Source organism: Prionailurus bengalensis, chromosome D4 (genome assembly GCF_016509475.1).
Source record: "Prionailurus bengalensis isolate Pbe53 chromosome D4, Fcat_Pben_1.1_paternal_pri, whole genome shotgun sequence".
NCBI classification, from domain to species: domain Eukaryota; kingdom Metazoa; phylum Chordata; class Mammalia; order Carnivora; family Felidae; genus Prionailurus; species Prionailurus bengalensis.
In genome coordinates this window covers 84,286,503-84,313,604 of record NC_057359.1, presented here as the reverse complement: position 1 = coordinate 84,313,604, position 27,102 = coordinate 84,286,503, and the positions used below count along the sequence as shown (strand labels likewise).

The 27,102-nt window shown below is 44.1% G+C and overlaps 1 protein-coding gene across 2 annotated transcripts; it reads right to left on the bottom strand.

Moving 5' to 3' along the window:
* Positions 1-1,059: 1,059 nt before the first annotated feature.
* On the bottom strand, positions 1,060-27,022 carry RABEPK (Rab9 effector protein with kelch motifs). Of its 2 annotated transcripts, none has more exons than XM_043566914.1 (8): positions 26,864-27,022; positions 19,277-19,335; positions 16,704-16,861; positions 12,409-12,561; positions 7,683-7,844; positions 4,139-4,288; positions 2,104-2,253; positions 1,060-1,527 (listed from the first exon to the last, which is right to left on the bottom strand). In XM_043566914.1, exons 2-8 carry the CDS (start codon positions 19,327-19,329, stop codon positions 1,235-1,237), a joined length of 1,119 nt encoding a protein of 372 aa, XP_043422849.1. In that variant the 5' UTR covers positions 19,330-19,335; positions 26,864-27,022; the 3' UTR covers positions 1,060-1,234. The 2 variants fall into 2 exon arrangements, with proteins under 2 accessions (XP_043422849.1, XP_043422850.1); XM_043566915.1 differs by lacking the exon at positions 26,864-27,022 and adding an exon at positions 21,310-21,393.
* Between the last annotated feature and the right edge of the window lie 80 nt (positions 27,023-27,102).

Here is a 27,102-nt window from a genome sequence, read left to right as displayed (position 1 = left end):
AGTTGCTTCAAGGTTACATTCTTACTTGGTGGGGTTTTGAGGTAAAGAAACCTTTTTATTTAGTTGTTTCAGGGATCTTGCCCTAACGTTAATTTAAGAAAGGGGTGGGAAAGGTAAGAAACATTCTTACCTAGGCAAGAGTCATTTCACATGCCCAAGAGCAGAATTTGCTTGAACATAGTCGAAATTTCCAATTTCCCCTTACCTTTAAAACTTTCTGGGGGGCTTTTTATTACTAATAATGCTTTGTAGCTGCTAGAATTCGTTGAGACTTGGTATGAGTGATGGATCACTGATGTTAACTTTATACACTGAGATTCAGTTCATAATTTTAGGATATAAAGTATTTTATTATTTTTTATAAAAGTATATTTTAAACTCCCACTATGTCAGAATCTTCATCTCTGAAATTTCTTACTAGTTGTCTGGAGTTGGGGTCTAGGATGGTGAAAAATTACTTTAAGCCCTATTACAACTGTGGATCAAAGGTAGTCATTTGTATCAAGGGAGGTTCAAGATTACTTGGATTGGCTTCCTGAGGGAAAAGGATGATCTAGATAAATGATTTTACATGATCGAAAAGGGCAGGCTCTCTGGTGCTGATATGAAACTCAATACTGCCCAAGGATAGATATTTTATGGGGTGGGCAATGGGCTAAAAGGTTAATTTTCTAACGTGTCAGAACTGGAACCTGATGGCATGACTGTTTTTAGTCGGAGGCCCACACTTCTGCAGTGCCCCAGAAGCATTTGGACAAGCATGGAGTATAATACCAAGGGTGTTCAGGCCAAGTTCAATACAACGGTTAAAAGTGACCTGCAGTGCTGTATGTTGTGGGGTTAGCAGGTGGATAGGAAAGACAAGGGCCAGTCTTCATCCCTGTCCCCAGTGGCTCTCACATGCCAACAGGCTGCACCTCTTTCTAGAGAGCAGCTACTAGATGAATACTAGAAAGATAGGCTTCAACCTGTAAATGTCCACACTATGGTTTCTACAGCTTAATTCTCCAACATTTTTGTGATCAGTATCTTGACGAATCACACTTACCACCTAAGTTGTATTGCTGGCAAAACCCTTTATATAATAGAGGTTTTTGCACTGGGCTATCCATTTCTTCGCCTCCCAAATTAGGTAAGAGAGGGATATATAGTGCAGAAAATATTTCGGAGGTATAAAATAGCTAAGGTTTCATTTAACTTCCCTGAAAAGTTGTCATTTAATAAAAGTGTGGGATTAGTCAACTACAGTCACAATACAGTCACTATAGATTTCCCCTTCTGTATTCATCCCGCCGAACACAAAACAAAGCAGTGTGTCAGTCTGACTTTCCTCGTGTGAGTCACCACCTTGGGTCACTCCTTTGCTGGCGGAATCCCCTTTCTCAGCATCACAGTTCAGAGTGAGAGAATTGGAATCTTCTTCCTCAGAAGTACACATCACTGGCCATGGAATGACACACATGGAATGATCCAATCGTCCAGGGGGGAGAGAAGTATCAAATTTAAGCAAGGTCCAATGCTGCTTTTCTGTGTTAGAAAAAACAATATACACAAAGGCTCTGCGTCAAAAAATTTCCAGAAATGCTCAGTGATTTGCTGTTATCACTAAGTACTAGCAGAAATAAGAAATAAAAAAAAATCTATTGGCAGTGTTACTGCTTTCATGATGTCATTCCCTATAAGTTTGGTTTTCATTCCTCTGGGTTATTATTTTTGACAGAGCGGGGGAGAGTGTGTGCATGTGTGCAGGGGAGGGGCAGAGGGAGAGGGAGAATTATTTTTAAGTTTTGGGTTTTTTTTTTTTAATTTATTTACTTTGAGAGAGACTGCAAGCAGGGGAAGGGCAGAGGGAGAGAGGAAGAATCTCAGGCAGGCTCTGTGCTGTCTGTGCAGAGCCTGACACGGGGCTCAAACTCGTGAAACTTTGAGATCATGACCAGAGCCAAAATCAAGAGTCAGACACTTAACCCACTGAGCCACCCAGGCACCCCTGATTCCTTTAGATTTAGATGCGGAGGGACCAAAATGAAAAACTAAAGCGCTGTGATACTTTTCAAAGAATGGTCACATTAGTTTAAAGATCCACAGTGAACACCTGCTCACCTATGTGATACCGATGCATTGTGTCCAGTGCTCCTGTGGGAGTCATCCCTCCAAAGATGTACAGGTGTTTCCCCACAGCCACAGCTGAGTGGGCAGCACAGGCTGCGGGAGATGCCCCCGTGGGACTTAGCTGCTGCCATTTCATCTCATCTGCCAAGAGAAAGAAAGTGGGTACAACACGGCCTAGAATATGGATTCAACCTTACTTGTCAGACTTTTGTAGTTTGCAAACCAATCACTGAAGCTCATTCACCAAGCACTCTAAGTATTACAAGGTTTATTACTTGGGGGAGCTTGAGATTCTGTTTGGGTGGTCCGGGGAGGGAGGAGAGGCTCCGGAATCTGTAGTTTTAACAAGCACCTCAGGTAATTCTGAGGTAAGTGGTCTTTGGAGCCCACTGAGTGATACTGTCTTTGGTGACTCACCATTTACTATTTTGGAGCCCACAGGCGGGGAGTTCCATGTCTGCGTGTGTGCATTTTAAATGTTAGCAGTTCCTTAGCAACTCTGTGAGTGCTGGCTAGACACTAAATATTTTGCTCGCTTAATTCTCCTAACAGCCCCAAGAAACTGCTATTACTTCTGTCTACCCTCGTTCTTACATTTGAGGAAATGGAATTAAAGAGGGCGAGGCTTGTCCGAGATCCCACAGCTAGCAAGAAGCACAGCTATGATACTCAGGTCTGACTCCAGAACCTGTGTTCTCTCCACCGTAATGTGCTGCCTCCAACACCTACTCCCAACCTATTTGTGCAAGGATATTTGTGTCTTTTCAAACAAGCATTGAAATGAGGCAAGATATTATTGGATTTTAGGTTTAGAGAATTACTAGAGTAGGAAAGGAAGAGAAATAACCAGGAAGTAGCTCCTCAGCACAAGCAAATAGGACTTTTTTTTTTAAGTTTATTTTGGAAAAGAGAGCGCAGGGGTGCACGAGTGCATGTGAGTAGGGGAGGTGCAGAGACAGAGGGAAATAGAGAAACCCAAGCAAGCATAGTGATTTGCTGTCCGCTGCGGGTTTGATCCCACGGGTTCAATTCCACAATCAGTGAGATCAAGACTTGAAATCCAGAGTTGGACCGCTTAACTGACTGAGCCACCCAGGCACCCCAGGACTTTCTTTTTTCTAAATAAGCATTACAACCCCAGCTGACCGCTGCAGGGAACACTTCCGTGAAGATGTTTTCCATTTGTCACTTCAAGGCAGGGGCCCAGCATCTCAGGGTTGGAAGGGAGAATCACTCAGCCGAGCCAAAACTCTAGCCAACATAAGAATCCCAGCCAGTGTCACTTGGCCTCAGATGTCACCAAGCCAGAGAACTCATTGTTGGGCAAGGCAGCCCAATACACTGAGCAGCAGTTCTCATGCCTTCTGCCCACAGCTCCAATTCTTATAGTCTAGGGCAATGCAGAACATGTTCATTTGCTTGTCTGTCCACCCAAGATGCATACTCATCACCTGCAATCTGCCAGATACTGTGTTAAGTGCTGGAAACATACCGGGGAGACAGAAAAAGCCTCTGCCCTAAGGGAGCTCATCATCTAAACGAATAACCCAGAATGAGTCCAGGATCTCTAAGACATGTCAGCCCTTCAGACACTGAAAGACGATTCTCCCATTCTCCCCAGCTTTCCTCTTCCAGGGGTTTTTAACCATTTTGCATGGCAATTCTGGTCCCCAACGCCCAGACATACTCCGAGGACACACATATCCCTCACGGGCATAGGGTTAATGGCTAATGGCGGTCAGGGAATCCAGTCAGGGAACCCAAAGCATAATGAGTTTTAATGAAAGAGCAGGGTTGTTGGAAACATAAGAGATAACTCATGGCTGGTACATAGCAAGTACTCAGAAAATTATTGCTTTCATTGGTATTATTATTTATTATTATTTAGGCCACATTTGCCAGAAATCTAGCCAAGATTCCACTGGCTGGCCAAATCACCCACACTTAAGAGCAAGGCTATATTCTATCAAAGTATATTTTATTTCATTTTAAGCAGATAACTGCCCATGCCCTCTACCCTACTTACTTATATCAATGCAGTGGAGATCATCGTAGAATTTGTCCCCTGCCAAGCCTCCATGGATGAAGAGCTTTGTCTCTGCTGCCACCATCACATGACCATGCCGGGGGGATGGAGGTTTTCCAAGGGTCTCTGGCTGTGACCAGGTCAGAGTGTCTAGAAAAGTAGTCATTGGCATCAGATGAAAAAGCTATGAAGCCAGAACATGAGAAATACACCCAAGCTTCACTCCTCAGCAAGCAGAGACGCTGAAAGCAAAAAGTGACCTGGGGACATTCACTCCAACTTGCCAACTCAATCCAGACCTCCTTCCTTCTACGACCTGTAGAGCCTCTGCTTGGACACTTTCAGGGCTGGAGAATTCACTACCTACCCCGCCTGCCCATTCTACTGGGCTTTAGGAAACCATTCCTCGCTTTGAATTTAAAAAGACCTCCTTTAAGCTTCAACCTGGAACGGCAGCAAAATGAAAAAAAGAATAGTCTGCTTCTTCTGTGACAGGCCTCAGAGTCTTTTTTTTTTTTTTTTTTTCCAAGACAATACCCTTAATTGACTTGCTGGAAGCATGGGAAAATAAGGCTACTTTTGAAGTTAGCAGGGCCTGCTGGAGCAGCAGTATAGGATAACAGACCAGGGAAGTTGGAGTGAAAACTGGGTCATTTCACTGAATAACTTCGTGGCCTTGCACCAGTTCATTCTCTAAGCTCTAGCCTCTACAGTTGTAAAATGCGGATAGAGATAATACGTCCTTCTCAGGGTTGAAGTATGCATCAAGTGAGATAAGCACAGAGAAAGTCTTCAATTCATGAGAGTTTGTGTGAGAATTACTGTTTGTGGTATGCCTGAAGGTTGTGCACGGAGCCCCGCCGTTCAAAGGAATACAATCTGAAATAATCTGAAAGAGGTTTACGCATAAACACGTTCGTCACGGCATTGTTTGTAATAAAGAATGGAAAATAGCTTAAGTGCACAGACAAGTGAATAGTTGTTATTGCTACAGTCATGATAGAATACTGTGCATTTATTTAAAATGTTGAAGAGTGGAGGGGGTCCCTGGGTGGCTCAGCCAGTTGAGCTTCTGGCTCTTGATTTCCTCTCAGGTCATGTTCTCACAGGTTTGCGAGTTTGAGCCCCATGTCAGGCTCTGTGCTGGTAGTGCAGAGCCTGCTTGGGATTCTCTCTCTCTCCCTTCCCCCCCTCACCATCTTTCTCCCTCTATCTCTCTCTCAAATAAATAAATAACCTTAAAAAAAAAGCAAAAAAAAAAATGTTGAAGATTGGGGCGCCTGGCTGGCTCCGTTGGTCGAGCATGTGACTCTTAATCTCAGGGTCATCAGTTCAAGCCCCACGTTGGGTGTGGAGCCTACTTAAAACAAACAAACAAACAAACAAACAAGCAAATAAATAAAATTGTTGAAGACTTCATGATCACAGGAGAACTGTGCTTAAGTGCAAAATACAAGACACAAATATTACACATGAAATTATTTCTGCTTTTTTTTAATATTTTTTTAAATTTTTTTTGTTTATTTATTTTTGAGAGAGAGAGCATGAACGGGGGAGGGTGAGAGAGAGAGGGAGACACAGAATCTGAAACAGGCTCCAGGCTCTGAGCTGTCAGCACAGAGCCCGATGCGGGGCTCAAACTCACGGACTGCGAGATCATGACCTGAGCCGAAGTCGGTCGCCCAACCGACTGAGCCACCCAGGCGCCCCTATTTCTGCTTTTTTAAATTTTTATTTTTAAAAATATTTGTTAATGTTTACTTATTTTTGAGAGAGAGACAGACAGAGCACGAGCAGGGGAGAGGCAGAGAGGGAGCCCCCAGAATCTGAAGCAGGCTCCAGGCTCCGAGCTGTCAGCACAGAGCCCCATGCGGGGCTCGAACCCACAAACTGTGAGATCATGACCCGAACCAAAGTCGGGCTCTCAACCGACTGAACCACCCAGGCGCCCCTATTTCTGCTATTTTTTAAAAAAATTTTAATTAAGTAAGCTCTGCCCCCAATGTGAGGCTTGAACTCATAATCCTGAGATTAAGAGTCACTATGTTCTCACGGTTTGTGAGTTTAAGCCCCACATAAGGCTCTGTACTCACAAGTGTGGAACCTGCTTGAGATTCTCTCTCTCCCTCCCTTTTTGCCCCTGCCCTACTCTCGCTCTCTCAAAATAAATAGACAAACTTACGAAACTTTTTTTGAAATAAAAAGTGCTTTAAAAAAATTGCAAACACCATTCTTTCTGGAAAGAGAAAAGTCATACTATACTCTGTCTCCAGTCTTCCAATTTCACTTTATAAGTTTGAAATTTTGCTTACTGCATCTTCTCAACAAAAGGCTACATCTCTCTTAAAAAACACACACGAAAACTACTTTTGTCACATGTTATTTATAAATCGCTATTCATAAATGCCTACCAGTAAGCCGAAGAAATGCAAATAAATGTTCCTTATACAAAAATTTGACCAGAGGGCTCAAAATTCTAAACGTTTATATCATTTCACCCAGTAATTCCACTTCTCAGCATCTATTCCACATAAATGTTTGTAACACACACAAAAATTAATTTATGTTCACTGTGGCGCTGTCAGCAAAAAGTCCATCAGTAAGAAAATGACTGAATAAATAAGGAATACCCACAGGATATGCTCTGCAAGGAAACCGGTTGTGACTTAGAAGACATCCATGACGTATGATTAAATGAAGGGATGATAACACAGTTCATGTCCCTTAGGTGCCGCCGATATGCCAGGCACTGTGCTATGCACTGTATGACATTATCTTATTTAATCTTCCCAGTTCTTTTTAGTAGGGGCACTATTACCATTTCTATTTTACAGATCAACAAACCTAGACCTAGAAAGATTAACTAGTCACAAGTAATACAGGGGTGCCTGGGTGGCTCAGTCGATTAAACATCTGGCTCTTGATCTCAGCCCAGGTCTTGATCTCAGGGTTGTGAGTTCAAGTCCTATGTTGGGCCCCATGTCGGGCTCAGCACTGGGCGTGAAGCCTACTTAAAAAAAAAAAAAGCAATACAGAAAGTTTGTGTCAGATCTGGTCCTGAGTCCAGGTTATGTGGCTACAAAGGGCATGTTTTCAACTACTAAGATTTAGCCTCACCCCTGCAAAAGTAAGCTATAAAACTGTATTTATTATCTGATTCCATGTATGTGTTTTAAAGTTTTTATGTAACTTCAAAATTCATAGAAATTTCATAAACGCATAAGAATGTCCGGAAGGAGACATTAGGAACTGCTAACAATGTTTACCTCTGTTTATGTAGTGGGAAGGAAAAGCTAAAGGGGAAACCCGTACTATTTTCTTTATAAATGACACTTTAGGTTAAAGTGATCATTTACACCTTTTTAAATGCAAATTTTGCTGTGGGAAGAAGATATTAGCTAAGGGATACACCGAAGACATCTAGAAGAGAGACACTCAGACAAAGTGTCATTTTCTAACCTCTTCTTCCTACACCAGGTAAGCTGCAGGCCAGGGTGGCTCTGACCTGATAAGTGGCAACCCTGGGGTGCCCTCCAGTCCATACTTGCGTCAAACACATGCAGCTTCACATCCTGCACAGGCTGGGCGCCTCTCTCTCCGCCCCCAAAGACATACAGCTGGTTTCCAATGGCTGCAGATGATGTGTGGAATGTTCTTGGGCATGGCGGGGGGCTGGTCACCTCCGGCATGGTCCAAGTCCTGGTTTCTGGTTTAGAGAGAGAAGGCAGTCACCTAAAATATCCAGGCTGATGGGCCTCTCATCTTGACTCTGAGGCCAGGCAGGGTTACCTTTCATACCCCTATCCCCAAGGGGGACAGCAAAGGCCTAGGCAGGGTTCTTGTGCCACCCAAGTCAAGGAGGGGTAGCGGGTGATACTTAGAATTTTCCCAGATAGAGGCAAATCCCCAAGATTGAAAAAGTCACACATGAAATTAAGAATGAGCTCGATTTGATTTTGGAGGCCTTCCTTCAAACATCCTCTCTGAACGCTCTTCTGCTTTGCTGACTACCCTGCCCTGTGCCCATTCAGAGGAGACCAACATCTGCTAAAATGCATACCCACTAGAGGTGAGAACTAAATGTGCCAAATTACCCCAGACTATGTGGCATTAAAAGAAAGTAGACAAAGTTATCACAGTTTCAGTAGTAACAATAATTGTTCCTTATAAATAGTAAGTGCTAAGTAAATATTAGTTCTCCATTTTACAGATAAGAGAATTGAAGCAGAGACAGATGAAGTCATTTGTTTAAAATGACATGGCTAGGGGCACCTGGCTGGCTCAGTCACTGGAGCGTGTGACTTTTGATTTTGGGGTTGTGAGTTTGAGCCCAACGTTGGGTGTAGAGATTTACTTAAAAAATAAAACTTTGGGGCGCCTGGGTGGCTCAGTTGGTTAAGGGTCCGACTTTGGCTCAGGTAGTGATCTCACGGTTCGTGGGTTTGAGCCCCGCGTCGGGCTCTGTGCTGACAGCTCGGAGCCTGCTTCAGATTCTGTGTCCCACTCTCTCTCTGCCCCTCCCTTGCTCATGCTCTGTCTCTCTCTCTCAAAAATAAAATAAACAAGGGGGACAAAACAGAAGAGACTCATAAACATGGAGAACAAACTGAGGGTTGCTGGAGGGGTTGTGGGAGGGGGGATGGGCTAAATGGGTAAGGGGCATTAAGGAATCTACTCCTGAAATCATTGTTTCACTATATGCTAACTAATTTGGATGTAAGTTTAAAAAAATAAAAAATTAAATTAAAAAAAATTGATAAAATAAAATAAACATTGAAAAAAATTTTTAAAAAACAAAAAATAAAATCTTAAAAAAAATACAGGGACATAGCTAATAAATGGCTGACTTGGGATTCAAATTCCATCTTGATTAACACCAAGATCTAGGTGTTTTCCCCTCATCTGACTTGAGAATAAAATTTCACTACCTTGGGAGGTGCAAAGAAGCTTATTTCTTTTTAGAGTGAAGCATGAGTTTTATAGAAACAGACGCATTACATTGAGTATCTTCCTTGTGCAGAATCATTGCCCTTAACCTTCTGTCTTGTCATTATCCACTCAACTCTAGCAGGCGGCTGGAAAGTATCCTCATTTTGCAGATGAGGGAACTGAAGCTCAGAACATGCAAGTTCTTTCCCCCAGGTCACAGTGCTTGTGAGTAGCAGAGCAGAAGTTTGAACTCAGTTCTGTCAAGACTCCCACACTCGTGCACTGCAACACACCAGGGATTATTTCTCGTCTAGGAAATTCTGTGCCTTTTGTAAAGGTCTTCGTTCAGTACACAGAGTACCATAGGAAGCATCTGGAATATGTATTGGACTCAAACATGAACCTTGAGATGAAACAAGTCTCAGCCTATATCTAAAGCAAAATGTCATTATCTCTATAGCTACAGACCTTGGAGAGCTTTTAGATCTTGGGAGTGGGGGGTTAGTCGATGCTCAGCCTCCAGGACCAGAAGATCCTGGGACCGTGTTGCTGCCAAGTCAAACGCTGGCACAAATAATCACAAAGGACTCCTAAGCCATTTGGCGGACCAGCCTTAGTAACAAAACAGCTAATGATTCACTCACATTTTTCCTATATCTTGGGCATGGTGTCAAATTATACTATCTAGGAGAGAAAATGGATCTGGTAGAAAATCAATTCCTCTGACAGACGGTTTCCAAATTCTCTGTATTTTATTCAAATGGATGCCATCGTTGAAAGTCAGAAGCCCAGGGATCCAGAACTGATTTCCATCTGCCAAGCCACAGTTACGTCAACCACCACCACCACAATTATTGAGCATTAACTATGCGCCACATACTGAGTTTATTTGAATCCTTGCCAAACTTAACCAGGTAGAAACTATTACTATCCCCAAATGACAGAAGACCAACTGTCTGCAAACAAGCATCTTAGTGATAGAGCACTGGGCAAGAGTTGACTGGCATGTGAAAAATGTCCAGGTTGCTAATCATTAACAAAATGCATAGTTAAAGAATTAGATATAAGCTTTTTGGGCTATCCAATTAGCAGTGTTTAAAAATGATAAATTCAGGGGCGTCTGGGTGGCTCAGTCAGTTAATCATCTGACTCTTGGTTTCAGCTCAGGTCATGATCTGATGGTTGCGAGATAGAGCCCCACGTCAGGCTCCATGCTGGATATGGAGCCTGCTTGGGATTCTCTCTCCTCCCTCCCCTTCCTCTCCCCTGTTCACTGTCTCTCTCTCTCTCTCTCTCTCTCAAAAAAAAAAAAAAAAAAGATAAATTCAAGGGTGGCTGGCTGGCTCAGTCAGTGGGGCATGCAACTCTTGATCTCGGGGTTGTGAGTTCAAGCCCCACCTTGGGCATAGAGATTACTTAAAAATAAAATATTTTTTAAAAAAAAGATAAATTCAAAGTCAGCCAGGAGTGAAAATGCACTATTAAACACAGCTGGAGAGAGAAGCAGTTGGAAAATTCTGGAGAGCAATTGGGTAGCATGTATCAAAAGTCTTAAAGTTCACAGTGTTTTGTTTTGTTTTGTTTTAGCAGAACAAAGGAGATAGATAGAAGTTTACTGAATATACCACAATGGAATGGCAGGCAGAACAGCGACGGAAAGGCTGTCAGGCTCGATGTTTTATATAGTCTTTTTATTCCTAGGCATGAATTCTAAGCAAATAATTGTCAATGACTTCTGAGCAAAGATGTTCACTGCTTTGTTGTTTATAATGGTGTAAATCTGACAAACAAATGATGGTATTGTCACAAAATGGAGTATCATGCCGCCATTAAAGGTGATGTTACAGCAATGTCAGCAGGAAATAATTTCTGCAGTAATTATGAATTTTAAAAGGAAAAAGGTACAACAGTGTGCTGGTGAAATAGTATGAACTCAGGCTTACAAAAATGCAGAGAAATAAAAGAAAGGAAGTACTGAGATGTTCTCAGTAGCCTTAATGTCACAGGATTGTGGATGCCTTTTGTCCACTTACTTACACTTTCCAAAAATTTTTTTAATTTGTTTTCAATGTTTATTTTTAAATTTTTTTAATGTTTATTTATTTTTGACAGAGAGAGAGAGAGAGAGAGACGGAGCATGAGCGGGGGAGGGGCAGAGAGAGAGGGAGACACAGAGTCCGAAACAGGCTCCAGGCTCTGAGCTGTCAGCACAGAGCCCGGACGCGGGGCTCGAATTCATGGACCGCGAGATCATGACCTGAGCTGAACTCAGACGCTCAACTGACTGAGCCACCCAGCTGCCCCCACTTTTCAAATATTTTAAAATGAATTTTATTTATTTATTTACTTACTTACTTATATTTATTTATATATGTATTTATTTTTTGAGAGAGAGAGAGCCTGTGCTAGAGAGGGAGAGGGGTAGAGGCGGGGAGAGAGAGAGAAAATCTTAAGCAGGCTCCGCACTCAGCACAGAACCTGATGTGCAGGGTCAATCCCACGACCGTGAGATCATGACCTGAGCCAAAATCAAGAGTCGGATACTCAACCGACTAAGCCACCCAGGCGCCCCTTATTATATTTATAAAGAGAAAACAACAACAACAAAATTTTAATTATAATTTGTAACAAAAGACAAGTCCACCTCCCATGGGTGGTTCAGCAACAATCTCTTAGAAGAGATGTTCCCAAACTGCTTTGTCAGTGAGGAAACTGCCAGTGAGACTGGGTAGGAACTTTGCACTGTTTGGCTAAAAGAAACATAATAGGAGGATCTAGGTCAGGGTTTCTTAACTTTGGCACTATTGGCATTTGAGACTAGATAATTCGCTATTCTGGGGGGCTGTCCTGGGCATTACAGGGGGGACAGCAGCATCTCTGGCCTCTGCCCGCTAGATGCGAGTAGCAACTGCCCATGCTCCATGTTTGATCACCAAAAATGTGTCCAGACATGGCCAAATGTCCCCTGAGGGACACAATCGCCCCCAGTTAAGACCCCCTGATCTAGCTGACAGGTTCTAGGCTAGCTGAGTCACTGACTCTCTTAGGACTTTAGGAAAGTCACTTCCCCTGGACCTGGGTCGCCCACTTGGCATAACTGTTCTCTTAAGTTTCTTCCAGTTTCGGCTTTTGACAAATTGACAATTGCAAGTGTTACGAGATGAGGGGGTGGGGGAAATGCAATTCTGTTATTTTCAGATTTTGCCAGAAGTTAAAATTCCTGTTTTCTACGAGGCCAGCAAGTTAAACAGATTATTCAGTACAATCCAAATGAGTTTTGCTATAGGAATTGGAATTGGCTTTCTTTCTTTAGGTAAATAAAAGAACCTTTGGCTACTTACCAGGATTTAGAACTTGTAGGCAATTTCGATTTCCTGACTGGTCAGCACCTCCAAACACCCAGATGGTATGAGGAGCACAAGAGGGAACAAAGCTGGCATGCTCGTACCGGGGCAAGAGGCCCTCCGAGGTGGCTAAATCCCACCGGTGTGTTCCTAGAAAACATTTCACTCAGTTCCTGCACTGGAACTGCCACTGTAGTTTATGTCAGTTGACAAACGTGGGGGCGAGTAGTGAGGAGAAAAAGTCGAAAGCATAACCACCACAACCATCAGATCACTGGCAGGGAATATGGTCAAATTCCAAAAAGTTCTGTAATAGAATTTCGGGGGCTGTCTGCCTAGTCTATAAACCCTCCGCTATGGAAACTGTCCCCATTCTCCCAACCAGAGAGGTGGAGATCCCAGAAGATCTGTTTGTACTACACCTTGACTTTCTAGCTTCAGCTCATTGGGTCAAAGGTAGTTACTTGACCCCAAATGGGTCAATCAGATCTTCCCTCCCGAGAATCTGGAATTCGAACAGATTTCTGGATTTCTTCTTGCATGTATGGAGAAGCAGCTAAAGCCAAAGTATGGAGAAGAGAAAGAAAGAAACATCTACATAAAGAAGACCTTGGGGTTGCGGGAGGGGGGATGGGCGAAATGGGTAAGGGGCACTAAGGAATCTACTCCTGAAATCATTGTTGCACTGTATGCTAACTAATTTGGATGTAAATTAAAAAAAAATAAAAAATAAAACAAGTTAAAATTTAAAAAAAAGAAAAGAAATACCAAATAACTACAAAAAAAAAAAAAAATCTCCTCAGAGATGAGGGAGGAGGTAGATGATCTCTGACAGTTTTCCAATTCCTGCTTCTACTCTCTCCTGAGTCTAGGCTTTATCTCCTATGTTTAGATTCTTCCCTTTTTTTGCTGGTTTAAGAGAGTTTCTGTTACCTGCAGCTAAATGATTTCTGGCTAAAACAAGCTCACAACTGCTCAGGGAAGTAAGACAGTAGCCCCATTTTATAGGACACTGAAGCCCAAATGGTTTACACAGGTTAACCAGAGTCACAAAGCTAGTAATAATAGGTCACACCAAAATATAAGTGGACTACACAGCGAGTTTCTTGAGGGCTGGAAGAAATTTTAATTGCCTTTGAATTCCTAGTGCAGGGTGTAGAAATTCAAGTGCCTACATAGGAGGGAACGTGGCAAGTTGGGGGATGAGAACCCCATTTGACAGGCGGGGCAGCTCAGTGCCAAAAATCTGTTGCCATGTAGACATACAGGCCTACTGATGTCAGATCTTCCAAAATCATCAAGAGAAGCCAAAGCATCTCAATTCTTATATGTAGACCCTTGTACATTTGGTTGGTAAACAACTTAGATTCAATCAATAATAGCGACTTTGCATGGGCCTAACAAAACACGTATGGGGGTCTGCCATCGTGTAGAGCACGTGGTGGTCACCATCCGTTCGTTTTCCATTCATCATCCATCTATCCAAATACTTAGAAAGCACCTACTCTGTGCCAGGTGCTATGGTAGTGGCTGGGGGTACAGTGATGAGTAATATAACCATGTTCCTTGTTTCCAAAGAGCTTATACTCCTGTGGGGAAGACAGATAAGAAATAATCACACGTGGTAAGAGCTGTGAAGTGGAATAAGGATGGGGAAGTACAGGATACTATGGAAATAGAGAGGGTGGTTGTGACATTGTGATTTATATTAAGAAATATATATGTGATCTTGGGGCACCTGGGTAGCTCAGTCGGTTAAACATCTGACTCTTGATTCCGGCTCAGGTCATGATCTCACGGTTCGTGAGATCGAGCCCCGCATCTGTTGTCAGCACAGACCCTGCTTGGGATTCTCCCTCTCCCCGTCTCTCAAAATAAATAAAAAATATAAAAAAGAAATAAAGGAAGAAAAGAAAGAAAAAAGAAAGAAAGAAAGAAAGAAAGAAAGAGAGGGAGGGAGGAAGGAAGAAATATATATGTGATCTCTGTCAGTTCCAGGCACAGAGCTCTTAAAACCCTTGGAATTTCCCAAGTGATAAGATTGAAAAGGGTGTCTTTTATAAAAAGCCCCTGTCAACCACACCTGGATTTATGTTTATTTGGTGACTTCTGGAAAGCCCTAAGGATGGGGGCTGGTTGCCAGGGGAACCAACCATATGATTAGAGGGTTGGAACTTTCACCTAGCCTCCCACATCCACCTCTGGGAAAGGCTGAATCAATCACCAATGGCCAGTAATTTAATCAATCATGCCTGCATAAAGAAGCCTCCAGAAAAAACCAGGTATTTGGTGAGTGTCCAGGTCGGTAACCATGAGGAGGTACTGGGAGGATTGTGCACCCTCAGAGTAAGGATGCTCTGTGCCTTTCCCCCCATACCTTGCCCTATGAATCTCTTCTATCTGGCTGTTCCTGAGTTATATCCTTTTATAATAAAGCAGTAATCTAATATGTAAGCTATTTTCCTAAGTTCTGTAAGCCACTCTAGCAAATTAATGGAACCGTAGGGATCATGGGACTCTCCAATTTATAGCTGGTAGGTCAGAAGCATAGGCAACAGCCTGGACTTGGGGTTAGTGTCTGCAGTGGGACAGGGGCAGGACAGTTCTATGGGACCGAGCCCTTAACCTGTGAGAATGTGATGCTAAGTCCAACTGGATCTTGTCAGAACTGATTCGAGTTGTAGGACACCCAGCGGGTGTTGCAGAATTGTTTGGTATGGGGAGAGACTCCCAGACGTTTGGTGGCCAGAAATAAAGTATTGAGACTAGTGCTGGGAGGAGAGACAGGAGTAGAGAAGGAAAACAGGATTTCTCCTTTCCAGTGGTACTGCCTAAACTAGCCCAGAAGTATCAGGGAAAGCTTTCTGATGGAAGTGGCAGTTAATGTGGGATCTGAAAGAGGAATAGTAGCCAGGTGATAAGGAAAGGGAAGAGCCTTCCAAGCAGAGGGAACTATAGGTGCAAAGGTTTGGAAGCCAGAATTTAAGACACGTTCAAGGAACTGAAAGATACTCAGGGTAGCAAATATGTGTTTGGGAGAGCCAAGAAAGGAGCTGGGAAAGGCTTGAAATGTAGGAATGACATGGTCAGATTTGTATTTTAGACAATACTGTCTAGGTATGGAAAATGCACGTACGGTGCATTTACGGGGTAAACTTGGAAGCAGGGAGACCAGAAAAGAGGCTGTTGTTATGTCCAGTTGAAGAGTAATAATGTTTAGGGGTACCTGGGTGGCTCAGTCGGTTAAGTGTCTGACTCTTGATTTTGGCTCAGGTCATGATCCCACTGTTCGTGGGTTCGAGCCTCTCACTGGGCTCTGTGCTGACAGTGCAGAGCCTGCTTGGGATTTTCTCCCTCTCTCCCTCTCTCTCTGTCCCCGCCCCCCCCTCAAAACAAACAAACAAACAAACAAACAAACAAACAAACAAACTTCAGGGGCTCCTGGGTGGCTCAGTCGGTTAAGCATCTGACTTCGGCTTAGGTCATGATCTTGCGGTTTGTGAGTTCGAGCCCTGCGTCGGGCTCGGTGCTGACAGCTCAGAGCCTGGAGCCTGCTTCAGATTCTGTGTCTCCTCCTTTCTCTGCCCCTCCCATGCTCATGCTCTGTCTCTCTCTGTCTCTTAATAATAAATAAAAGTTAAAAAAAAAATAAACAAACAACTTCAGGGACACCTGGGTGGCTCAGTCGGTTAAGTGTCTGACTCTTGGTTTCAGTTCAAGTCATGGTCTCATGGTCCTTGGGATTGAGCCCTGCAAAGGGCTCTGCACTGTCAATGTGGAGTTTGTTGGGACTTTCTCTCCTCTCTCTGGGCCCTTCTCCCTGGCTTGCTCGCTCTCTTTTGAAATAAATAAATCAACATTAAAAAAAACTCTTTAAAAAAATAGACAGGCTTTAAAACAAAAAGAGAGAGAAGTAAAAATGCTTGGACTGCAGTAGTAGTAGTGGAAATGGACAGATGTGGGTGAAGATAGAGACGTTTAGGGCTTGGTGATTAATGAATTATGTGGATGGAAGAGGAGGTGGAGCCATCAATATCTCCCAGAAAAATATCTGATGAAGCAATGGTTGGATGTCCAGGGCTCTATAGAGACTCTTTCACCCCCCAAAATGAGGTATTGGTTGGTGGACGTCTGCTGAGACGTTAGGGGCCTCTCAGTGACGTTCATTTTCTTAGAGGAAAACCCTGCTCTCTGGTCCCAACCAGTGTTCTTACGAATGGTCTGGTCATGGCCGGTAGCACAAGCCCTGCTCTCTGGCCACAGGGCATGGGCTCCGCAGCTGCTGGTCTTACCCAGATCCATGGTGTGCACATCTGAGAAGCTCCTGCTTGGATCTGCTCCCCCAACAATGAAGACCTTCCCTCTCTTGGCATCACCAACTGGGGGTAAATATGAACAGCTGTGGCCAACCCGAGCACAGGGGCTGTCTCCAGGGGGGGTCAAGGTGTACCTGCCAAAGGAAGGATGTATTCAGGAGACCTGAGCGGAGAATAAACGAGGCCGTGTGTTCTTTCCACTCCTCATGAAATACTCACCAGAATGAAGAGTCTTATACATACACCCACCTTAAGTTGTATCCACCAAAGCAGTATTTCCCTCATTGATAATTGTCCCTACATTTGCACCATAACCTTTGACTTTTCAATTTTGTCACCACTTGTAGCTCACATTAGCCTAATGGGGTTGCACTGGACTAGTAATTGTCCCCATTTGGCAGACAGGGAAACTGACACCCAGAAAAGTTCAGTGGTGTGTCCCAGCACGAGATGGTACCTGTGAGCATGGTTTGTGAATTCCCAGCTCAGGTGCTTTTGAGATGTGTGACCTTTTAGAAGTCATTTAACCTTTCTGAACCTTAGTTTCCTCATTTGGACAGTGAGGTTGGCAATAGTTCTTTGCTGTGAAGGTAAGATGAAGTCTTGTAACAGTGCAGGGAAGGACTCAGTAAATGGTGGCTGGAGCTTTATGGCCACTCACGTAGGAACCTACAGCCCCAACGATCCTGCCGCTAACCCATGATGCTCTGTCAAGGAATATTCTCCAAAATGTACAGATTTTAAGAGCTTTTCCAGATTACTCAGAAAGCTTGACTCAGAAGCCAGAGCCAGGACTCTGAAAAAATCAAATACAGGATCCATTCATCCCATTCTCTAAAGTCCCTCTGAATGCCAACCAAAAAACATAATTCAAACTTCCCGGTTGGAAAAGAAGATTCGGTAGCTATTTTTCAGGCACTGGCTCATTAGACCTCTCAGGCATCTGGTACTCCTGACTCTTTCCTCTTTCTTGTACCTTTCTCCTCACCTGGCTTCCCCACATCCCTTCCTTTTGGTTCTCTACCCATTGTTCTGGCTGCTCTTTTCTGTTTTCTTGCTCTGACTCCTTTCCTACCAGCTTTCTCCTAAGCCTTAATACCCTTGGATTCTCTTCTCAGTCTGTGTTCACTTACCCTGTCAAGTTCATCTGCACTGATGGTCTCAATTTACCACCCATCTACATACTCATCAGCGATTTCCAGTCTCAATTTCTTTTCCAGATCCCTCTTCTGACAACCAGATTCACATACCCTAGGATCACCTGATGATTACTAACAATGTACCGTGTAGGCTGTGAACTTCGTTACAATTCTGGTTTCCCTTAATCTGTACAAAACCCCTTTGAGGACGGTACTATTATCACCATCTGATTTTTACAACTGAGAACCCGAGACTTAGAAAGGTTAAATAACTTACCCAAGAGCACACAGCCACCCAGATACGCGGTGAATATGACAAAAAGTCCCTGCCTTCAGAGCCCTCACAGACTAGTTGGGAAGAGAAACATTAAACAGGTAATTTCACAAATACCCATTTTATTTTAACTGTGCTATAAAGGAGTACAGGATATATATAGGGATATATACTATGAGAACATATCCTAAGGGGGCCTCAGCCTGTAAGGAGAGGTGTGAGAGGGAGGGGGTCAGAGAAGGCTTCCTGAAGAAGCACCATTTGAACTGAGCTCTGAAGTATGAGAAGTTAGGTGGACAAAGAGAGGAATGAAAAGATGGAGGGAAAGAGTGACCCAGGTAGAGATCAGCACATACAGTACCTGAGTGGGCAGTGCAAGGCATGTTAAGGAAGAGAAAGAGAACAAAGGATGAGTAAGGGTACCAGAGGTTGGAAAAGACAGGGACAGCTGGGCCATTTTAAGGACTGGTTTTTATCTTAAGATCAAAGAGGCCCAAAAGGGTTTTAAACCAGGGAATGCCAGGAGCAGATTTACGTTGGCTAGAGAGCAGGAGGGGACATGGGGAAGCCAAACTGGAGACCCTCCTCTCCAAGGTCCTGCAGAAGCATTGTCTCCTCTCTACAGCCTTCTGTGAGCCCTCCTTCAGTACTGATCACACTCACCGCCATCCCCTGCTTAGTCCGTAACCCCCACTACTAGGAGACTATTCACCTTTGTACCCTCAGCACCTACACAGCAGCTGCCCGTCAGGCCATTGTTAGTTGAATAAAGCGTTGGTTGAGCAAGCAACCAAGAAGCAGTAAGGCCAGTTTAATCCAAATCCAATTCCCTGAGAATCTTAAAAATGAGTCACAGCTTGAGGGAAGACACAGTGTTGGAGCTGTGGATGCCAGATGGTCAGTGCCTTATTCTTCCTAGTAAATGGATTTTAATAAAATCAACATCTGCTCTGTGATAATTATTGCCCCACTATCTTTCCTCTGAAGACCTTTTCAGACAGTTTGAGTCTAATTACCAGCAACTACAGACAGCTTCGTCTCTACCCTTTCACAGAGATGATCAAATATGTTAGTAAACTACTTATAAATGAAACAAAAACTCTTGTTTTTCTCTGTCTGAATCCTTCCTTACAGACCATGTTGCTTTCCTGGGCTTGTCTCCAGGCCCCAAGACTGGCAGCAGCTTCATGGTGTCCTATGCATAAGAAAGAAAGGCACTTTTTAGACACACAGGACAAATCAGGTCACTTCCTTCTTTAAAACCTTTCCTTTTGATGTGCCGATTTCTAGGGCTTGGTTCATCTGAATAAGCATTACCAACCTTTTGATATAAACTTAAATTTGGGAGGCAAATATAACACAACTTTATTGACACAATTACAGGGTTTTTCTTTATTATGTTTTATTTATTTTTGAGAAAGAGAGACAGAGGGTGAACAGGGGAGGGGCAGAGAGAGGGAGACACAGAATCCGAAATAGGCTCCAGGCTCTGAGCTATCAGAAAAGAGCACGACGTGGGACTCCAACTCACAAACTGTGAGATTAAGACCTGAGCCAAAGTCAGATGCCTAACCGACTAAGCTACCCAGGGCCCCCCAATTACAGAGGTTTTTTTGGCTAAAGTTTTCTGTCTGTCTGTGATTTTCATGGAGAAGGGACATATGTCAAAATATTTTCAGGGGTGGGGCGCCTGGGTGGCTCAGTGAGTTAAGCGCCTGACTCTTGATTTTGGCTGGGGCCATGATCTCACAGTTGGGGGGGGATCAAGCCCCATGTCAGGCTTTGCACTGACAGCACAGAGCCTGCTTGGGATTCTCTCTCTCCCTCTATCTCTGTCCCCTCCCGCCCCCCATGCTCTAGCTCTCTCTCTCAAAATAAATGAACATTAAAAAAATATTTGCAAGGGTCATAAGATGTTTATACTCGTCAAAAGATAAAATATTTTATATTTTATTTTTTTTTAAGCTTTATTAATTTATTTTAGAGGTGCCTGGGTGGCTCAGTCAGTTGAGTGTCTGACTTAGGCTCAGGTCATGATCTCACAGTTTGTGAGTTCGAAACTCAGATCATCAGGCTCTGTGCTGACAGCTCGGAGCCTGGAGCCTGCTTCACATTCTGTGTCTCTCTGCTCCCCACTCACGCTCTGTCTCTCTCTCTCTCTCGCTCTCAAAAATAAAATAAAAACATTAAAAAAAATTTCTTTTAGTCATGTCTGCACCCAACACGGGGCTCGAACTCACAACCCTAAGATCAAGACTCACATGTTCTCCTGACTGAGCCAGCCAGGCACCCCAAAAGATAAAATACCTTAAAAGGTTGAGAAATACTGATCTCTGGGATAAATCCATGCCTCAGCATGGCATTCAAAGCCTTCTGGACTCAACCTTTTTCCCAGGGACTCACCTCCACTGCTAGAGTGAGCTACTGTTGCTATATTTGTTGTTTCTAACATGTCAGGCCCTTTCATATCTCGCATCTGCGTGTTACTTCTGGTACCTGAAATGTCCCTTCCCTTCTGGTCAACTAGGAAACTCCCAACCTCCAAAGCCCAGTTCAAAAGTCCCTCCCTCAGTATAACCTTCCCTGATTTGTTGTTTTCCATTTACATCCTCAAGTTACTTCCTTCTCCCTCTGAAGGCTATCAATGAAGTCACCATCATTGCAGGGATCACTCTGAATGTGATTATCCATTTAAAAGTCCCTAGATTAGATTCTAGAGTAAATTCCAACAGAGCTGGGCCTCTCAGATTCATTCAAAGAACCTACCAACGGGCCCCGGCTTAGAGTAGAATTGAGGGATGAGTGAATGAAGAAAGAACATAGATGAGATTTCTGGGAGATGAACGAATAAATCCAACTTTTGGCCTAAGCCATTGACCGCGGTCCCCAAAGCCCAGTGGGTAAACTTCGTATGAGCGGAGACTTCATTGCAGCTACCTCTGCCAGTCCCATCCCCCAGTTCCATCCCCGCGTGGCAGCGACAGAGGACACGGTGTCGGGAGAGAACAGGCTGGTTTCTTTCCGTCAATGAGGCCGGCCGGAACCCGAGCACGCCCTCCCCAGGGCTCTTCACCCGGCCCGGGCCCACTCCCCTAAAGGATGCGGCGGCTCCCGCCCAGGATCGCGTCAAACCCACGGCCCGGACACCCCCAGACCCCAACCGCATTACCTGCGGCAGCTTAGGAAGGTCCCGGACTGTGGCTCCGCCCCTAACATGGGCGGGGGTTGTGCCTTCGCCCCGCCCCCAGACCCGGAAGAGCGGGACTGCCAACCGCTCGCCGTCTCCCCGCGTCATTGGCCCGGTCCCCAGGGCGCGCCCTTTGGAAGGGGACCGGGAGGGCTCCTACCCGCCAGGAATGTCGGTCTGGCTGTGCGTGCCTCGGGAGCCAAACTGGCCGGCCGTCCCTGGGGCCTTTCCTCCCCGGCGGAGTAAATAAGCCAGGGCTCCTTGGAAACGACTTAACAAGCGAAGTGCAGGGGGTTGGGCATCGGCTTAGAGGACCCAAATTCCTTCGGCAGCTGGGCTCCCCTGAAGGAGCTAGGGTGTTTTCAGTTCCAGCGGATGTTATAAATGGTTTTTGAAATGGTTTCAAAGACCCTTTCCTAGGTGTGAAATGTCCCTGCTTGGTCTTAGGTCAGTTCAAGCTTTGGTGTCTTAAGCAGCTGACTCATTCCATAATTAGCGTTTGTAACTATGGCAGGCACTATGCTGAACCAAACGTGGCCCCTGGCCTCTTGGAGTTTACAGTCTAACTAGAGAGCGAGAGTAAACAGAAAAATAATTAGGTACATTTGCAAAAAGTGCAAGGAATAAAATGTTCATCGACGAGAGCATTTGGGGGGAAGTTACTTTTCTCTGGGCCTCAGTGTCACTCATCTGTAAAATAGAGCTGGTAAGATTTCTGTCACAAGGTTATGGCGGGGAATAAATGAGCTAATGAATATAAAACGCTCAGTTCACAGCGGCTGGCATAGAGCTGGTCCTCTGCAAAGTATAATGCTATTCCTATAAATAAACTCTAGACACTAGTCCTGAGCTAGACTGCTCATCTGCATTACCTCTGATCTCCATGAGCATAGGTTCTCTGCAGCTTTCCTGAAAATGCAGAGCTGACTCACCTATGTATATGTTCCAGAGAATCCCACAATCACTTAGGAGGGCTGAGACCAGTTGTTGTGTCATAGGAAACAGGAAAAAGCTAAGGAAGGAGATCTCAGGAGCTCCTGAAGTATAGTGCCTAGTGGGAACCAGACAGCCATGCTTGGGTTCAAATCCAGGCTCCAGCACTAACCATCTAACCCTGACATTTACCAAGTTCATGATTTTTCCTGAGCCCTACTTTCCTCATCTCTTGGATAGGATCATAATACCTTGAATACCAATTCTTGAAATTATAACAGGAATTTATTAACATTAAAAAAATTTTTTTAATGTTTATTTTTGAGAGAGAGGGAGGCAGAGCATAGCAGGGAGGTACAGAGAGGGGAGGACAGAGGATCTGAGGTGGGCTCTGTGCTGACAGCAGAGAGCCCGATGCAGGGCTTGAACTCATGAATCATGAGATCATGACCGGAGCCAAAGTCTACCATTTAACCGACTGAACCACTCAGGCTACCCTATAACGGGAATTTATCGACAAAATGGAATTCGAGGTCTGCAGCTCTCCTCACTGCTCAAATATCTTATTTCAAACACCTGGAGTCTTTATGAGTTCCCATTATTAATGGAAAAATCTCCATTGCTGTCTGCCACATTCAGTCATTCTGCTCTCCTTCAGGAAAGAAAACCAAGGCTAAGTTGGCTCTGCCATATGTCCATGTACATCTTGATGGAGATTCTGCTCAGAGCTGTGGAATGCTCTGATGGGCCCTGTGTCTTTTGGCTAGCTCCATTTCAAGATTCCAAAGTGGAGTTGCACATAAATAAGAAAAATTGGAAGAGGTCTGTGGGCAAAACGGCAACCAACTTTCATTGTGAGACCTATGCTTTACACTAGAAGTCACATTTCAGAAATTGCTGGAAGGAAATTTTGAGATCTATTTTTAAAATGGAGGGGCGCCTGGGTGGCGTAGTCGGTTGGGCGTCCGACTTCAGCCAGGTCACGATCTCGCGGTCTGTTGAGTTCGAGCCCCGCGTCGGGCTCTGGGCTGATGGCTCAGAGCCTGGAGCCTGTTTCGGATTCTGTGTCTCCCTCTCTCTCTGCCCCTCCCCCGTTCATGCTCTGTCTCTCTCTGTCCCAAAAATAGATAAACGTTGGAAAAAAAAATTTTTAAATGGAAATTGAGGGGCACCTGGGTGGCTTAGTCAGTTAAGTGACCAACTTTGGCTCAGGTTCGAGTCCTGCGTCAGGCTCTGTGCTGACAGCTCAGAGCCTAAAGCCTGCTTCGGATTCTGTGTCTCCCTCTCTCTCTGCCCCTTCCCCACTCGCACTCTGTCTCTGTCTCTGTCAAAATTAAATAAACATTAAACAAAACTTTAAAAAATGGAAATTGAGGCCCAGAGAACTTACAAAGAACTAGCCTACATAAATGGCAGAAACAGGAGCCTGGATTTACTGCTTTGCCAAGGAACACCAAGAACACATTCCAGGGGGCGCCTGCCTGGCTCAGGCAGTAGAGTATGCGACTCTTGACCTCAGGGTCCTGAGTTTGAACCACACATTGGGGGAGGAGTCTACTTTAAAAAAAAAAGAAAAAAAGAACACATGGCAGTCAGCATGTTCTGTACAGTTTTCAAAGTAAATGACCGATGTGTCTATTACCTCTTCTAAGAGCTCACCAAACGCTCTGAAGAATGCTTCCCTCATCTCTCTCTGCTGTGGATGTCAAGAGTGAGGTTCACTGACTGAGGTGGGGCTGCAGGAAGGAGTTTGCCAGATGGTTTGGTAATGTGGGAACTGCCCCCTGCTTTCGCTGCAAGGGGATACCATCTGCTTTCATTACCTACCTGTTCACTGACGTATCGGAGAGGGAAACAATGATGCTGATGACACCTTCCTTTCAAGCACATTATAGTTTGTAAAGAACAGTCATGTCCATCCCCCTACTTGCCCTCCTTCCCAGTTCTGAGAAAGTATCTTGAGTAGGATTAATTCCCAGTTACTGAGGTTCAGAGCCAAAAAAGTGAATTGCCATCTTTCTAAAGAGGACTGTAATCATAATTTTAAAACCTCAAAAATAAGAGCATCTTTTCCTCATTTGGAATTTTTTCTCCAAGAAATTCTGAGCATGCCACCCTTATGTTGTTGTGTTTTTTTTTTCTAAAATCTCAAATGTTACCTCTTCAGAAAGGCCTTTTCTGCTCACCTAATACTAAGAGCTAACACATTGCACTCACTCTGTACATGTTATCATTTTAAGCCCTTTCTATATATTAACTCTGTTAACCCTCAGTACAAGTCTATACAGTAAGTATTATGCTTATCATCTCCATACGATATGATGGCAGTTATTACCTCCATAGAGAAGCCAAGAAAACTGAGGCACCAAAAGGATAAATAACCTTGCCAAAATCATGGTACGAGTAAGAGAGCCTAGACTTGAACTCGACCATCTGGTGCTGGAGTCTGCACACTTTACCTCTACTATATTGCCAACCTAGGGTGCCTGGGTGGACCAGCCGGTTAAGCATCTGACTTGATTTTGGCTCAGGTCATGATCTCACGGTTTGTGAGTTCAAGCCCTGCTGTCCCCTCCCCGCCTCATCCATCCCCATGTCGGCCCTACACTGACAGTGCGGAGCCTGCCTGGGGTTCTCTCTCTCCCCTTCTCTCTCTGCGCCTCCCCAAGTTTAAGTAAGTAAACTTAAAAGAAAAATATACCGCCAACCTAAAGTAGGCTTCTTCCACTCCATTTTTCTTACTTACAGTACCCCTCCTTTCCCTTTTTAGCACTAATCACACACTGCAATTAGGTATTTGCTTATTTATATGTATATCATTTGTCTCCTCTGTCTCCATGAGGGGAAGGATCATATCTGTCTCATTCACATTATAAGTGCTATATAACTATTTAGTGAATAAATGAAGAAATGTATGCTTGTGGGCATCATTCATTCTGTAACACACTTAAAATTTTTTTTAAGGAGGGGCAGAGAAAGAGAGGAAGAAAGAAAGAATCCCAAGCAGACTCTGCATTGTCAGCGCAGAGCCAGATGCAGAGCTCAAACTCAAGAACTGTGAGGTCATGACCCAGCCGAAACCAAGAGTCAGATGCTTAACCAAATGAGCCACCCGGGCACTCTGCAACAAACTAAAAATTAATTTTAGGGGTGCCCAGGTGGCTCAGTCACTACTGAGCTGTCACTACAGCATGTGCCTCTTGATCTCGGAGTTGTGGGTGTGAGTCCCACATGGGGTGTAGAGATTACTTAAAAAGAAAATCTTAAAAAAAATAATTTTACTTTGAAACAATTTCACAATTACAGAATAGCTGGAAAGAACTTCACTCGGAGGTCTCATTAAAGTTTAGTCAAATGTCCCCCAAATACACTTTAGCGCAAGAAGATCCAGTCCTGGGTCACTCGAACAACAAATATTGAGCACCTGCTAGTTTTGGATTTTATAAGTCTCCTAAGTGGTCTCTCAACTGCAACAACTACCTACTACAATCTCATACAGCAACCAGAGTGATACTTTTATTTTTTGTTAAAAAAAATTTTTTTTAACGTTTATTTATTATTGAGAGACAGAGAGAGACAGAGCATGAGCATGGAAGGGGCAGAGAGAGGAGACACAGAATCTGAAGGAGGCTCCAGGCTCTGAGCTGTTAGCACAGAGCCTGACGCGGGCCTGGAACTCACAAACCCAGCGAGATTATTATCTGAGCCGAAGTCAGACGCTCAACCAACTGAGCCACCCAGGCACCCCAGAGAGTGATCCTTTTAAAATGAGTTACGCATGTTACTCCTCTGCTCGAAACATTGCAGTAACTCCCTATTAGATTAAAAGTAAAACCGTTCTTTTCTCTCATCTCCTCTCCTCTTGCTCCAACCACACTAATCTTCCCATTTCCAAAATTCCATCTAGATATGCTTCCACCTTAAGTTCTCTGTGCCAACCTCTTCCCTATAATTGCCCTCAAGTGTCTGACTGGCTAACTCCCCTACCTCTGGTGGTTCTTAGAAATACATCACCCCATCTCCCTATACTGCTCCCCCACCCCAGCACTTATCACTTTCTAAAATGCTGTAGTTATTTATTATGTTGTTTATGTTCTGTCTCCTCTTCTAGAATGTACTTACAGACAGAGGATAGAGATCTTTGTCTATTTTGCTTGCTCAATATCCTAAATGCCTACAACAGTACCTGGCATGCAGTTGGTGTTCAACAAATAGCTGTTAAATGAACAATTGTTGGTTATACTAAGTGCCAGGTTCTGTTTTTTGCACTGGGAGTAGAACAGAAGACTCCCTGCCATCATCAGACTCACACTGAAGCGTACTTAAACCAGTTAGACCTATGTTCCAACCTCGGCTCCTATGCCTAGTTCCTGTGTGTTTGGGGCAAGTTACTTAACCTCTCTGAACCTTGGTTTCCTATCAACTGTTATGAAAATTAAACGGAAAAACAGCATTTATATATCATTTACCATCAGAAACGCTTAATCACTGCTTCCTTTTCTCCAAGGCTGCAAGATTGGTAGCCTGATGTCCCTGACAGGCTTAGACGAGGTTTTCACGAGGACTTGGATAAGTACAAACAGGTTATTATGGCGAGGCTTACCCAATTTTTAAGATGTTTTGGTGGCAGAATGCTTAAAAGGGTCGAACCGAGAAACCAAGGAATGGCTAGAGTCACCTACTTTGTCTTTTTGCATCGGAAAAGCCTCTCTGGGCCGATAGAAGTGAAAGTCTAAAGGAAGGGAAGGGGAGTAAAAGTGAAGTAGCGGGCCACTACTAAAAACTACAAATCCCAGAACCCCAGGCTGCAGACAACTACGGGTCCCAGTAGGTTTCACGGGC